This window comes from Scyliorhinus canicula, chromosome 12 (assembly GCF_902713615.1).
Source record: "Scyliorhinus canicula chromosome 12, sScyCan1.1, whole genome shotgun sequence".
Lineage (NCBI taxonomy): Eukaryota > Metazoa > Chordata > Chondrichthyes > Carcharhiniformes > Scyliorhinidae > Scyliorhinus > Scyliorhinus canicula.
Genome location: NC_052157.1, coordinates 49,819,355 through 49,832,545, shown reverse-complemented (window position 1 = coordinate 49,832,545; position 13,191 = coordinate 49,819,355). Strand labels below are relative to the sequence as shown.

The 13,191-nt window shown below is 47.3% G+C and overlaps 1 protein-coding gene across 1 annotated transcript in view; it reads left to right on the top strand.

The window, feature by feature from the left end:
- adamts17 (ADAM metallopeptidase with thrombospondin type 1 motif, 17) overlaps positions 1 to 13,191 on the top strand; it is a 584,360-nt gene that overhangs the window by 466,622 nt on the left and 104,547 nt on the right. The window contains 1 exon segment of the mRNA XM_038813320.1: positions 5,191 to 5,271. Within this exon segment, the coding sequence (XP_038669248.1) occupies positions 5,191 to 5,271 (81 nt within the window).

The window sequence follows — 13,191 nt, the reverse complement described above, 5'->3', positions numbered from 1 at the left end:
GGATTTTTCCGGATTGTGCAGTAACAAGGTCTCAAAGTCACAGGTTAAGACAAGAGGAGAAATCAAAGAGTGAAGATGCAGTTGAAGTACCATTATCAGAAACGATTTTTGATCAGATGGTTGAAAAAGAACGAGAACAGGTGGAAATTGGCGGAGTTACAACAAAAAGATACAGAAACGGATGTATCAGAAAGCATACACGGAAGAGGAATCTGAGTGTACACCAGAGTGTTATTACCGTAAAAGTGATGTCTTGATGAGAAAATGGAGACCTTTACATATGCAGGCGGATGAAAAGTGGGCAGAAGTTCATCAAGTAGTATTGTTGGTAGAGTATAGAAAGGATAAAACCAGCACACTTAAGACCCATTCCAGCATTTGAGGAAACTTTTACAAGGGTCCTAATTGATTGCATAGGAACACTTCCTAAAACGAAAAGTGGGAATCAATATCTTTTGACTATAATGGATGTGTCTACTAGGTTTCCAGAGGCCATTCCAGTACGTAATACTACAGCTAAAAAGATTGTGGAGGAGTTACTTAAATTCTTTACTAAATATGGACTACCCACAGAAATACTATCAGATCAAGGATTGAATTTTACCTCAAGGTTATTCAAAGAAGTTATGGATAGCTTAGGAATAAAACAATTTAAATCCACTGCATACCATCCAGAATCGCAGGGAGCATTAGAAAGGTGGCATCAGACATTAAAGACAATGTTGAGGGTTAAAGTCTAGATTATCCAGAGGATTGGGATAAGGGAATTCCATTCGTACTGTTTGAAATTAGGGATGCACCTAATGAATCAACCAAATTTAGTCCTTTTGAACTAATTTTTGGTCATGAGGTAAGAGGACCTCTTAAATTGATTAAGGAAAAATGGTGAGTGAGAAATCGGAAATTACATTATTGGATTACGTGTCACATTTTAAGGAATGATTAAATAGAGCAGGTGAATTGGCCAGACAACATTTAAAAGTTGCACAAAATGTGATGAAACAGGTAGCAGACAAGAAATCTGAAGTTTGTAGTTTGGGCAGTGGAGATAAAGTTTTAGCGTTGTTACCAGTGGTAGGTGAACCTTTAAGAGCAAGGTTTGTGGACCTTATCAGATTGCAAGTAAATTAGGTGAGGTGAATTATGTGGCAAAAACACCAGATAGAAGGAAAACTCACTGTGTGTCATGTAAATATGCTTAAAAGGTACTTTGAAAGGGAAGGAGAGAAAAAAGAGGCGGTTTTAATGATTCTAACTCAAAGTGACAAACCAAATCCACATGACTGTGAACTTGACATACCTCAAATTAAATTGGTAAATGAGGATGTTCTTAAAAATTGGGATAAATTGTTGAGTTACCTTCCAGAGGAAAAACAGACTGACCTGAAAGAGTTATTGATATTACATGGGCAGATTTGTCGAGATAAATTGGGAAGTACTAAAATGGCTATACATGATGTAGATGTGGGAAATGCTGTTCCAATCAAACAACATCCATATCGACTTAAACCTTTAAAATTGGCATTGGTTAACAAAGAGACTGAGAGTATGCTTAAAAATGGCATAATTGAAGTGGGTTGCAGCCAATGGAGCTCACCCATAATGATGGTACCTAACCCAGACAGTACCCAACGGTTGTGTGTGGACTATAGAAAGGTTAATGCAGTTACAAGAACGGACTCTTATCCTATCCCACGTTTGGAGGATTGCATTTATTTTCAAAATGGATTTACTTAAAGGTTACTGGCGGGTACCTTTATCCGAAAGGGTGAAGGAGATTTCAACTTTTGTGACTCCAGATGGTATATACCAATTCAAAGTTATGCCATTTGGCATGAAAAACACGCCAGCCACATTTCAACGGTTAACTAACAAAGTTGTTTCAGGATTAGTGGGCAGCATGGTAGCATGGTGGTTAGCATAAATGCTTCACAGCTCCAGGGTCCCAGGTTCGGTTCCCGGCTGGGTCACTGTCTGTGCGGAGTCTGCACGTCCTCCCCGTGTGTGCGTGGGTTTCCTCCGGGCGCTCCGGTTTCCTCCCACAGTCCAAAGATGTGCGGGTTAGGTGGATTGGCCATGCTAAATTGCCCGTAGTGTCCTTAAAAGTAAGGTTAAAGGGGGAGGGTTGTTGGGTTATGGGTATAGGGTGGATACGTGGGTTTGAGTAGGGTGATCATTGCTCGGCACAACATCGAGGGCCGAAGGGCCTGTTCTGTGCTGTACTGTTCTATGTTCTATGTTCTATTACCCAATTGTGCGGTGTACATCGACTATCTGGTAATTTTAAACCAGACATGGAAAGAACATTTAAAACATCTGATGGAGTGAATTCGATAGACTTCAGGTGGTGGGTTTGGTGATAAACTGAGCCAAAAGTGAATTTGGAAAAGCCCAAGTCACTTTCTTTGGCCGTACAAGTTGGACAGGGTCGAATGGTCACACGGGATGTGAAACCAACAGTTATTGAGGAGTTTCCGATACTCTCAAGACAAAGGGAAATAATGTGATTTCTTGGCAAGAATGGTCAACATTGGTGAAAAATTTTTGTCGTGTGGTTGCTCCACTGACGGACTTGCTCAAGAAGCGTAAGAAATTCCAGTGGACAGCGGACTTTCAACAAGCATTTGATGGCCTGAAAGCTGTGATAACCAATGCTCATGCGTTGGAGAATTACAAGGGTCTCTGTGATCAGATTGAACAAAAGTATCTGACTTTAAAGAGAAATGCCGAGGCGTAGAGAAACGGACGGATCGTGCAGAGACCTTCTTGTACAAAGAGACTGTCAATTGAGAAGGATTTCAGTTGGAGGAAGAAGAACGAGAACAAAATGGACTATATTATTATACCTGTTTGCGTGTGGTGTTTTTTGAAATGCAAAAGTATATTCACTGTGTACATTTCTTAAAGGTTAGTGAGAAGGTGAAAAATGAAACCATCTTGAAGTTGGTAGTTTTTTTTTTCTTGGGGGAGGTGTCGTGAGAATGTCGCTTTAAGAAATGTTTGGCTGCTCCTGTTACTGCTATGAAAAGACTGGGCGCGATTCTCCGCTCCCCACGCCGGGTGGGAGAATTGCGGGAGGGCCGGGCGACTCAATTCACGCCCCACTGCGCCCCCCGCGATTCTCCCACCCCCCCGCTCGGAAGAATCGCCGCTCGCCGTTTTTCACGGTGACCGGCGATTCTCCGACCCGGATGGGCCGAGCGGCCTGCCGTTCGCAACCGTTTCACGACGGCGACAACCACACCTGGGCGCTGCCATCGTGAACATGGGCACCAAAGGCCCATTTGAAGCTTGTGGGGGTCGGAGAGGGGAGTGAGCACCACGGCCGTGCTCGGGAGGGGACTGGGCCGCGATCGGTGCCCACCGATCGTCGGGCCGGCGTCTCAAAGCGACGCACTCTTTCTCCTCCACCGCCCCGCAAGATCAAGCCGCCACGTCTTGCGGGGCAGCGGAGGGGAAGACGGCCACCACGCATGCGCGGGTTTGAGCCGTCAGCTGTCATGACGTCAGCCGCGCATGCGTGGGTTGGATCCGGCCAACCTGCGCATGCGCGGCTGACGTCACATAGGCATCTGCCGTCGCGTCATTTTCGCCGCGCCACCTTGACGCAAGCGACAAGGCTCGGCGGCCAAGAATAATGGAGCGCCGCTCCTAGCCCCCCAGGTGGGGGTGAATACGGTGAGAGGAGCGGCCTCCGAGGCCTTCGTGAAACTCGGCCGAGTTCACGATGGCCTTCCCGATTTTTCCCGGGAGCAGAAAATTCCGCCCACTGTCTCTTGATCATTTGGTGAATTCAGAATTATAAATGTTCTGAGTAGTGACTTTAACCTGATGTACTTCTGTTAAAGGTTATTTTTTTTGTCCGTCTTCTGGATGTTAAAAGGACAACGTACGCATTACTTAGTGTTGTATTCTTTAGGGGTTGTATTTGAATTAATGGTTGCTAAGATGTTCACTGTACATTTTAAAAAGGTTAACTTGAGTTCATAGAATAAACATTGTTTTGCTTTAAAAAAGTACTTTTCCATTTCTGCTGTACCACACCTGTAGAGTGGGCCGTGTGCTCCCCATACCACAATCTATTAAAAGTTGTGGGTCAGGTGAACTCCATGATACACTTTGGGGTTCTCTATACCCTGGTCCATAACACCTTTTAAACCTCAGCATGGGAACTGGGGGATTATTTGTGTCATTATTTCTTCATTACCCTTTCTTTGATTACATTAATTTTGGCATTGATAATATCACCGTTATTAATTTTTAACAGGCCTACATTACTCCTGCACCCTCTTTTTCCAAGTATGATTGCAGCAAATTGTGTTGATTTCATTATCCATTGCAAGTCTCATTTCACACTTCCCTTTCTATAGTTACTATTTTTGTTTTGTCACCTTTTGCTGCTCTTTCTATTTGCCAAGATCTATTTTTTTTGCAGTTTATGGGTTATTTTTGTTGTTTCTTTTTGGGTCAGTCGAGACTTTGCACCTTAGGGGTATGAATTGCATTAAATTCATTATCAAGCACCTCCCACTGATCTTCAATCATTTTAGTCATTGACAAATTTTCACAGTTTACTGCTTCATTGTATTGACGCCAGTCTTACCTTTAATGTAACTGTTTCACGTCTCTACCTTTCAAATACTATCTTCGACTCAACCATTTTGCAATCGCAATTGGATAAATGTTTACACACCATTATGCAGTTAACTAAATGTGGCTCATCACTAAATTTAATATAGAGAACTTCCAATACCAGATCAGGGCAACTCATGATGGGTAATAAATGCAAGCCTTGTCTGAGTCACCCACATACGGAGGACAAATTAAATAAGAATTGAGGAACATATTAAGTCCCATTAGGAAAGATGAGACTGCCTGAAGTACCATCCATACCTATTAGAGTCTGGCAGAACAACTGAATTTTTGAGGAGCCACTGACGGTGAAGTGCTGAAAAATGTCTTTGATTACCAGCTCACTCCTGATGAGGGTCGCCTCTCAACATGATACCTAATTGCGTATTTTGAAAGAGCCCCAGAAGTCTGCTCGGACTTAAATGGTCGGGATCCAAAAGCAGATTTTTAAACTGTTGACTCTTTGTGCGATTGCCGGGATTGTGGCACTGGATAGGATGCTGCAGAATGACACTCTTTCAAAACCCTCCTGATCTGTTCAACTTCTTGTTGCCTCAGGTTACGTTGAAGCCGCTGTGATCCCTGTCGGGGCCAGGAGGATTCGTGTGGTCGAGGAGAAACCGGCCCACAGCTTCCTGGGTAATTAATGATGATTTGCTGCCACTCTGAATTTTTTCTCCAATAACGTTTGCCAAAGAAACTAAGCTAGCTGGGACAAATTTCACTCTTAATATACCTGGGCGTAAAGATACACCACAATATAGAAAGAAGCCAGGATTTGGGGGCTCGCAGCCAGTGAAATATTCCACCTGATCTGTTAACAATTTGAAGAATGAGGCTGGCGCGATGGCTGGCTGGGATCCTCCTCCTTGTGCTCCCTCTGTGCTCTGCACTATTACAATCAAATGCAGGATCAGGAAAATCTGACCCAATATGCTATCTGTCTTGCCATTTTACCGTGTTAAAGGTGCTATATCAATGTAATATTGATGCTTTATTATTGATTCTGTTCCCATTGCTTATTGACAAAATTAAATCCACTTGTCTGTAAAGAAATCAAGAATGTAGGTTGCTGCTTCTTGACGGTGTATTTCCCATAATCAGTTTGCACTGATACAGTTGATCCCAGTAAGTCACCATCATAGAATTGTAATGATCTGGATGTGAAGCAGATTACGTTTTCAGCTTCTGTTGTTGTGGCAGTATTATAGGGAAATGGTTTTCAGTTATTTTTACAGAAGGTTTTTATGATGTTTTATTCATTTCTGGGATGTTGATATTGCCGATAGGCCGGCATTTATTGCCCAGCCCTAATTGCCCTTAAGAGGGTGGTTCTTGAACCGCTGCAGTTCATGTGGTGTAGGTGCACTCACAATGCTGATAGGGAGGGAGTTCCAGGATTTTGACCCAGTGACAGTGAAGGAACGGCCAATATATTTGCAGGTCAGGATGGTGAGTGACTTGGAGAGGAACTTCCAGGTGGTGGTGTTCCCAGGTATCTGCTGCTCTTGTCCTTCTGGGTTATAGCAGTCGTGGTTTTGAAAGTGTGATGATCGGAATACCTTGCCCCTTTAAGAGGCTTGGCATTGCCCCCCTCAGAGGCTTGGAACCCTGGGGGACTCCGCCTCTGGCTACGCCCCCTGGGAAACAGTATTTAAGATGAGACTCCATTTTGCGAGCACACTTCTCTTGGATGCTGCCATTGTTCAATGCTTATTAAAGCCTTTGATTACTGACCTAACTTTCGCGTCGTAATTGAGAGTGCCTCAGAAAGGTACTGTTGAAGGAGCCTTGGTGGGTTGCTGTAGTGTACCTAGCAGTTTACACACGGCTGCCACTGAGAGTTGGGGGTGGAGGAAGTGAATGTTCAAGGTGGTGGATGGCCTGCTAGTCTAGTGTGCTGCTTTGTCCTGGATGGGTAAGTTAACATTAAATCAATGGGTTGTCACGTTGGGTCAATTTCCCTGTGCTAGAATAGGAAAAAAGTCCCGTAAAGGCAAAAACAGAAGTAACTGAAATTTATTTTGCACCTTTCACAGCCTCAGGTCATCCCAATGAGGCTGTTCAAAAAGCACATGGGATCCTTGGCTTTATAAATGGAGGCATAGAGTGCAAAACAATATAGTTAGGCCCTAGCGAGGGAATTATGACCAACTGTGGGCCCCACAGTTAAGGAAGGATGTTGAAGCCTGCAGAGGAGATCTGCTAGAATGACAGCAGAGTTGAGAGGCTGGAGAGGCAGAGATGGTTAAAAGGAAATTTGATAAAAATTTAATAAAGTCATGAACTGTTTAGATAGGGTAAATAAGGGAAAACTGTTCTCAGTGACAGAGAGTCAGAATCCATAGGACCCAGATTTAAGGTAATTGGCTAAAGAACCAAAGGTGACACGAGAAAACATTTTACCCAGAAAGTTGTTGTGATCTGGAATGTACTGAGTGGCAAGAAACTAATAATCACCAATCAAGTCCAATCTCCAGACCATTAACGGGAAGTGCCCCCTATGGAATGGTCACCCATGATCTAACCACCTCCCCAGCGAGCAGTCACACGGACGGCGTTCATTACATCTATTTAAAAACATGGAGCCAGCACAACGGCTGCTATGGGATCTGAGGAGGTGAGTAGCCAGCTTCGAAATCGGGCAGTTAGGCCAGGGACGCAGGTGGGGGGGTTGCTCAGTCGGGAGGGTGGGCCGCCATCAGTGGGGGGTTCGCCTTTGGGCTGGAGGGGGGAAGGAGGGCGGGTGGTCCAGTGTCCGCTGGTTTTGCATGCCACCCCCCCCTCCCCCCAGGATCGTGTATACCCATACTGGGACTGATTCCTGTCTGACCCACTGAAAACCCTCGTGACAGAGCCCCTCTGATCACGGTGGCATCTGGCTGCACAGCTGAAGGCTATTGTTAATGGGGAACTGGCAATTCTAGTAATGTGTTCTTCACAGCTCCTAAGTGGATTCCCATGGTGCCCGTGCCACGACCGAGGTGGTTGTTACTGCCTAGCATCCGAATCAGGCATGAGGCCTAGACACTTTGGCTGAACTCCGGAGGCATCAACACCACAGAGGCAGCAGCCAACACTCTATTACCCAAGTGCTGGGCCTCAGCACTAGGGACATCCCCGTGACAGAGGATGTTTGTGTGGGTCGGGGAGGGAACCAGCGCACATTCCAGGTAATGTTTCCAATGTGTATCTGGGTTACAGGGTCTGGGTTCCATTGCCCAGGGGCCCCTGCCGCAGCCAGGGGTGCCTGTGCAGGGAGTGCCGGGTGGCACTCTGAAGGATGGCAGGGGGAGACATGGGGGACCCACGGGACCGGGGTGGAAGCCACAGCTCATTGGCAGATTCACCCTCTTCAATTCCTTGCAGATATTACACAATGGATGATACCGTGGACCCCGAGGAGCTGCCCTCGCAGTGCTGCTGCCAGGCCAGGTGGACAGACACTGGAGAAGGTGGCGGCAGCAGCATCGACAAAGGCCAGAGGTGGCGGCCCATGTGCAGGGCCCTGCCTCATACCCTGGGGACCAGCCGCCCTTCAGACCAGGGAGGGATCCAGAGGGGGAGGCCGGTGACGGCCCAACATGTGGAGGATTTGCTGGTCTTTCGAACTGATGTCGGACAGTATGCGCCGCAGGTGACTCCGCCTCAACCAGGAGACTATGCACAGCTGTGCCATGTCCTTGCAGACTTAGCACCATGTGGAGGAGGCAGCCACCCACATCAAGTTGCTGTTTACGCCTCAGGTTCATTCCAGGGCTCGAGCGGGGACTTGTGTGGCATATCCCAACCAAAGGCCCATGGAAGTCACAGATGTCCTGATTGCCCAGGCTGCTGAATATATAAACTTCAACCTTGGCCAAGCCCACCAAGATGCCCAGACAGCCGGGTTTACTGCCATTACCAGGATGCCCCTAGCCCAGGGAGTAATAGACAGCATGCATGGCTGTGCACCAGGCGGTCCGGGAGTAGCCTTCCACTCCCTGAACATGCAGCTTGTGTGTGATGACCACCTCAAGATCATGCTCGTGTGTGCATGCTTCCCAGGAGTATGCATTCAGCTACATGAAAATGAAAATCGCTTATTGTCACAAGTAGGCTTCAAATGAAGTTACTGTGAAAAGCCCCTAGTCGCCACATTCCGGCGCCTGTTCGGGGAGGCTGGTACTTGAATCGAACCGTGCTGCTGGCCTGCCTTGGTCTGCTTTCAAAGCCAGCGATTTAGCCCTGTGCTAAACTGCCATCGTGGGCAAATGGAGATCCCCAGCATCTTCAAGGAATACCCCAGGCTGACCAGATGGCTCTTGGGGAATAAGAAATACCTGGTTAGGTCCTGGCTAATGACATCAGTATAGAGGTCGGTTTCCGATGCGGAGACCCAATATAACAAGGCCCATGTGGCCTCCCGGGCTGTCATTGAGCAGTGTGTCGGACTGCTCAAAATGCGATTCTGATGCCGCAACCCCTCTGGTGGTGCACTGCAATGCCCCCCCCCCCCCCCAGATGACCGCCCGCCTTGTGATGGTCTGCTGTGCCAGGTTTGGAGGAGGAGGAACATGCTGCCGGAGCAGGGAAAGGCTGGAGGATGAGCCCTGGGAGGACCAGTGGGAGAAGCCGGAGGGCGGAGGACAGGCGGCGGCGAGGGTCCAGCATGCCCAGAGGACCAGGGAGACCCTCACCCTCACTTGCTTCTCATAGGACATGTTTCATCCGTCATCGCACCACCTCTCCCCATCCCACCCACCGTCTCCACCCATAACCCTTCCCCAGCCCCATTGCTCTGTTCCAGCTTCCCAGGGTCTGTGTTACATCAGTCAGGGTGATGGGCCTGTGTCAGCACTGTCGGCGGGTCAATACACAAGTGATGATAACCAACCCACTGTGAGCTGAGCTCAATCTATCCCATTGCCTGACTCCTGTCTGTCTGTTGAGTGCGCGCTCACACCCATCATCTGAAATCACACATGACTCCCGTGCACACTGCTGGCACTTGGAAGTTTAATTGTAATCGTGGGTAACAGGAAAAAACAAGCAAGCAGGAGTGGCACACACTTCCCATTCTGCTATCGGGAACAGCATGCCACCGACAAAGTAACATCCACAGTCTGGGCTGTTGTACACCAGTGCCAACCCTCTCCCATGAGAGAACACAGAGGCAGTGGTAGCTCCTCTCCAACAGGCAGGAGAAGCTGGTACCTGCTAAAGCCAAAAGAGCCGGTGTCCTGTTCCCCATCGGCCACATCCACCGGCTGTTGCGCAGTGTGCAAGATTCACTCTGTCACGCATGTGGAGGCTGACATCCCTACCTATTTGACCACTGTCGAGGTCCTTGAGTTGGCCGTTAATGCAGCCCAGGACAAGAAGATGATCCATATCACCCCTGCAACATTCAGCTCAAATCCACAATGTTGTGGAAGTCAGAATGCTGCTGGGAGGACTCACCACAGCCCAGGGCGGGGTCCTGCCCAACATCAAGGTCTTGCTGCTGCCCAAGAAAACATGATACACCAGTAAGGTTAAAGGACAAGATTAGGTCAGAAAAAAAGTGGGAGGGGATGTTTCTATGATTGAGGAGCTGGAGGTGTGCAGATTAGGTGGATTGGCCATGCTAAATTGTCCCTTAGTATCCAATGATGTGCAGATTAGGTGGGGTTACGGGGATAGGGTGCAAGAGTGGGCCTACATAGGGAGCTCTTTCTGAGGGTTGGTGCAGACTCGATGGGCTGAAAGGTTCCCACTACCCTTGTCGTAGGCTACTCCGAGAGTCTGACTGCAAAATTGGGCGCATGCCCTGATCGTTAAGCCCAACCCTCTTCCCGGGATTTCGGATCATGAGAATGTGGAAGTCCCATTCAGCCAAACTTCACGGGACTTTAAAGTGCCAACATTTACAGGGAATCTATAAATATTTATAAATATAAATATGATTTTGTGGTGTTTTGTTGAAATCAGCTTGATGCGATTCTCTCGATTTACATCTGGTTTTAGAGGAGGGAACTCTGAGGTAAACCCTATAACCTGCTCCAGCCCTACAGCTCTTCAAAATCTCTATAGTCCTTCAATTCTGTATATATATTTCAACTTTTAACTTTCGTAACACCTAGGCACCTAGGTAAGATGAATAAAGTAATCGTGGTATAGTAATAACTGAAGCGAATACAGGGACAGAGGGTATAGAGAGCCTCCATTTCAGGGACATACATTCCAAGATTTACAAAGCTATGGGCCAATTGCTGAAGGATGGGATTAGAATACTTTGGTGGTTGTTTTTGATTGGTGCAGACGCGAGGGACCAAAGGGCCTTTTCTATTTTGTAATCCTCTATGGCAGACTCAACCACGTTTAATGCACTAAAAAGATTTTTTACTTGTTGCGACTATATTCCAGCACACAGTGGGGCTGCCAGGACTTAGTGTATCAGCAGCCCATTTTATACTACCTCGAAATCCGCGGGGAAAGTAAATCAGGGACCAGGTAGAATGAGGTGTTGATTCACTTTGAGTGCTTCCTGTGCTATTGGCAACTGATTTCATCCCCAGTCACTCTTCAGTAGCTGTATTACTTAAAATAAATCAACTGGAAGGTATCATTCTACATTCTAAGTAAAGTACCTCGAACCATAGGGCGGACATTTCACATTTCTGACTAAGTGTGGGATTTTCCCCATTCTGCATGGTGTGTTTTACGGTAGTGGCGGCGGCACGTCATTGGCCATTTCCCGTTCGCACTTTCCACCAATGAAGAACCCGTGGGGGGGGGGCTCACAGTTGTCAGGTCCGGAAGATCCCACCATCGGGAATGGCTGGAAAATCCCACCCTAAGTATCAACTCAGGTGGGAAAAGAGGCTTGCAGCCCACCAACTCCAGTGCCAGCTTTTCCCGCCATACGTTTTGCCACTTAGTCAAAAAAAATCAAGGAGGTGGATCCCAAGATGTAACACCAGCCTGCCCCGCCAGCGACCTCGCCCCTGACAGGTCAGAAAAAGAGAGCCCCAATTTAACAAATATAAGGAACCCCTAACCCCACACCCCCTGGACACAGAACCCCCCCCCTGCCTTACTCCTCATTGAATGGAAGCCCCCCCCACACACTGGCAGTGCCAGGGCCCTAACAGAATGCTACCTGGTTATTACCCACTCTCTCCGGGGGCTGTAATTACCTGTGCACCCCGGCAGGTTCTATTCACCAGTGATGTCATGTCGGCGGGGTGGGTGGGCATTCAGTACATGGGGGCGATATTAGTGGGGGGGCCCACTAAATAGATTCAAATGTGTGCTAATGGGGTTCACGACCTTTCATGGCAGAAACCAGGTTATGTCATTGGGAGGGACAATGTCAGCGTAAAAGCCGTTTTGGGACACCCGCTGGATTCTCCTCCTCCTCTCGCATTTCTGTCCACCGAAACCAGAGAATTCCACCCCCCCCCCCATAGATCAATATAGCAAAGGAAGAGATTACCACCCCCACCACCAAAAGCACCTACAGAAAGACCACAGAGTCTAATTTCCCTGCTCTGTCTCCACGTGCCTGTAAATTATTCACGTTTCAGGCATTTAACCAATTCCCCTTTGAAAGTTACTGTTCCAATGCTCTTTCAAGCCGTAAATTCCAGATTACAATAACTGGCTGTATTAAAACAATTCTTGTGTTTATCACCTTCGATCTGTGCCCTCTGGTTGTTGACCCTCTTGCCACTGGAATTCAACTTTATTTATTCTATTAAAACAGTTCATGATTTTGAGTATCTCTATCATGCCCCATCCTAACCTCCTTTCCTTAATACCGCGAACCCACCCTCTCCAATCTTTCCACATCACTGAAGTCCCTCATCCCGGAATCATACTACAAAATCTCGTCTGTACCCTCTCTAAGACCTTGAAGTCCTTTTGAAGGTGAGGTTCCCATAATTGAACAGTATACTCCAGCTGAGGCCTAACCAGTCTTTAGCCTAACTTTAATAATAATAATCGCTTATTGGCACAAGTAGGCTTCAATGAAGTTACTGTGAAACGCCCCTAGTCGCCACATTCCGGCGCCTGTTCGAGGAGGCCAGTACGGGAATTGAACCCGCTCTGTTGGCATTGTTCTGTACTGCAAGCCAGCTATTTAGCCCACTGTGTACCCAATGCCTCATTTTATGGAGAGAAGTCTTACAACACCAGGTTAAAGTCCAACAGGTTTGTTTCAAACACTAGCTTTCGGAGCACTGTTCCCTCCTCAGGTGAATCAGTAAGTTCCATCCCATCATCAGACTCACCATGGGCTACTCACCAAAATCAGTTGCATTCTTGGACACACTTATCTCCATCAAGGAGGGTCACCTCAGCACTTCGCTTTACCGCAAGCCTACGGATAACCTCACGATGCTCCACTTCTCCAGCTTCCACCCTAAACACATTAAAGAAGCCGTCTCCTATGGACAAGCCCTCCGTATACACAGGATCTGCTCAGACGAGGATGAGCGTAACAGACATCTACAGACACTGAAAGATGCCCTCGTACGAACGGGATATGGCGCTCAACTCATCGATCAACAGTTCCAACGCGCCACAGCAAAA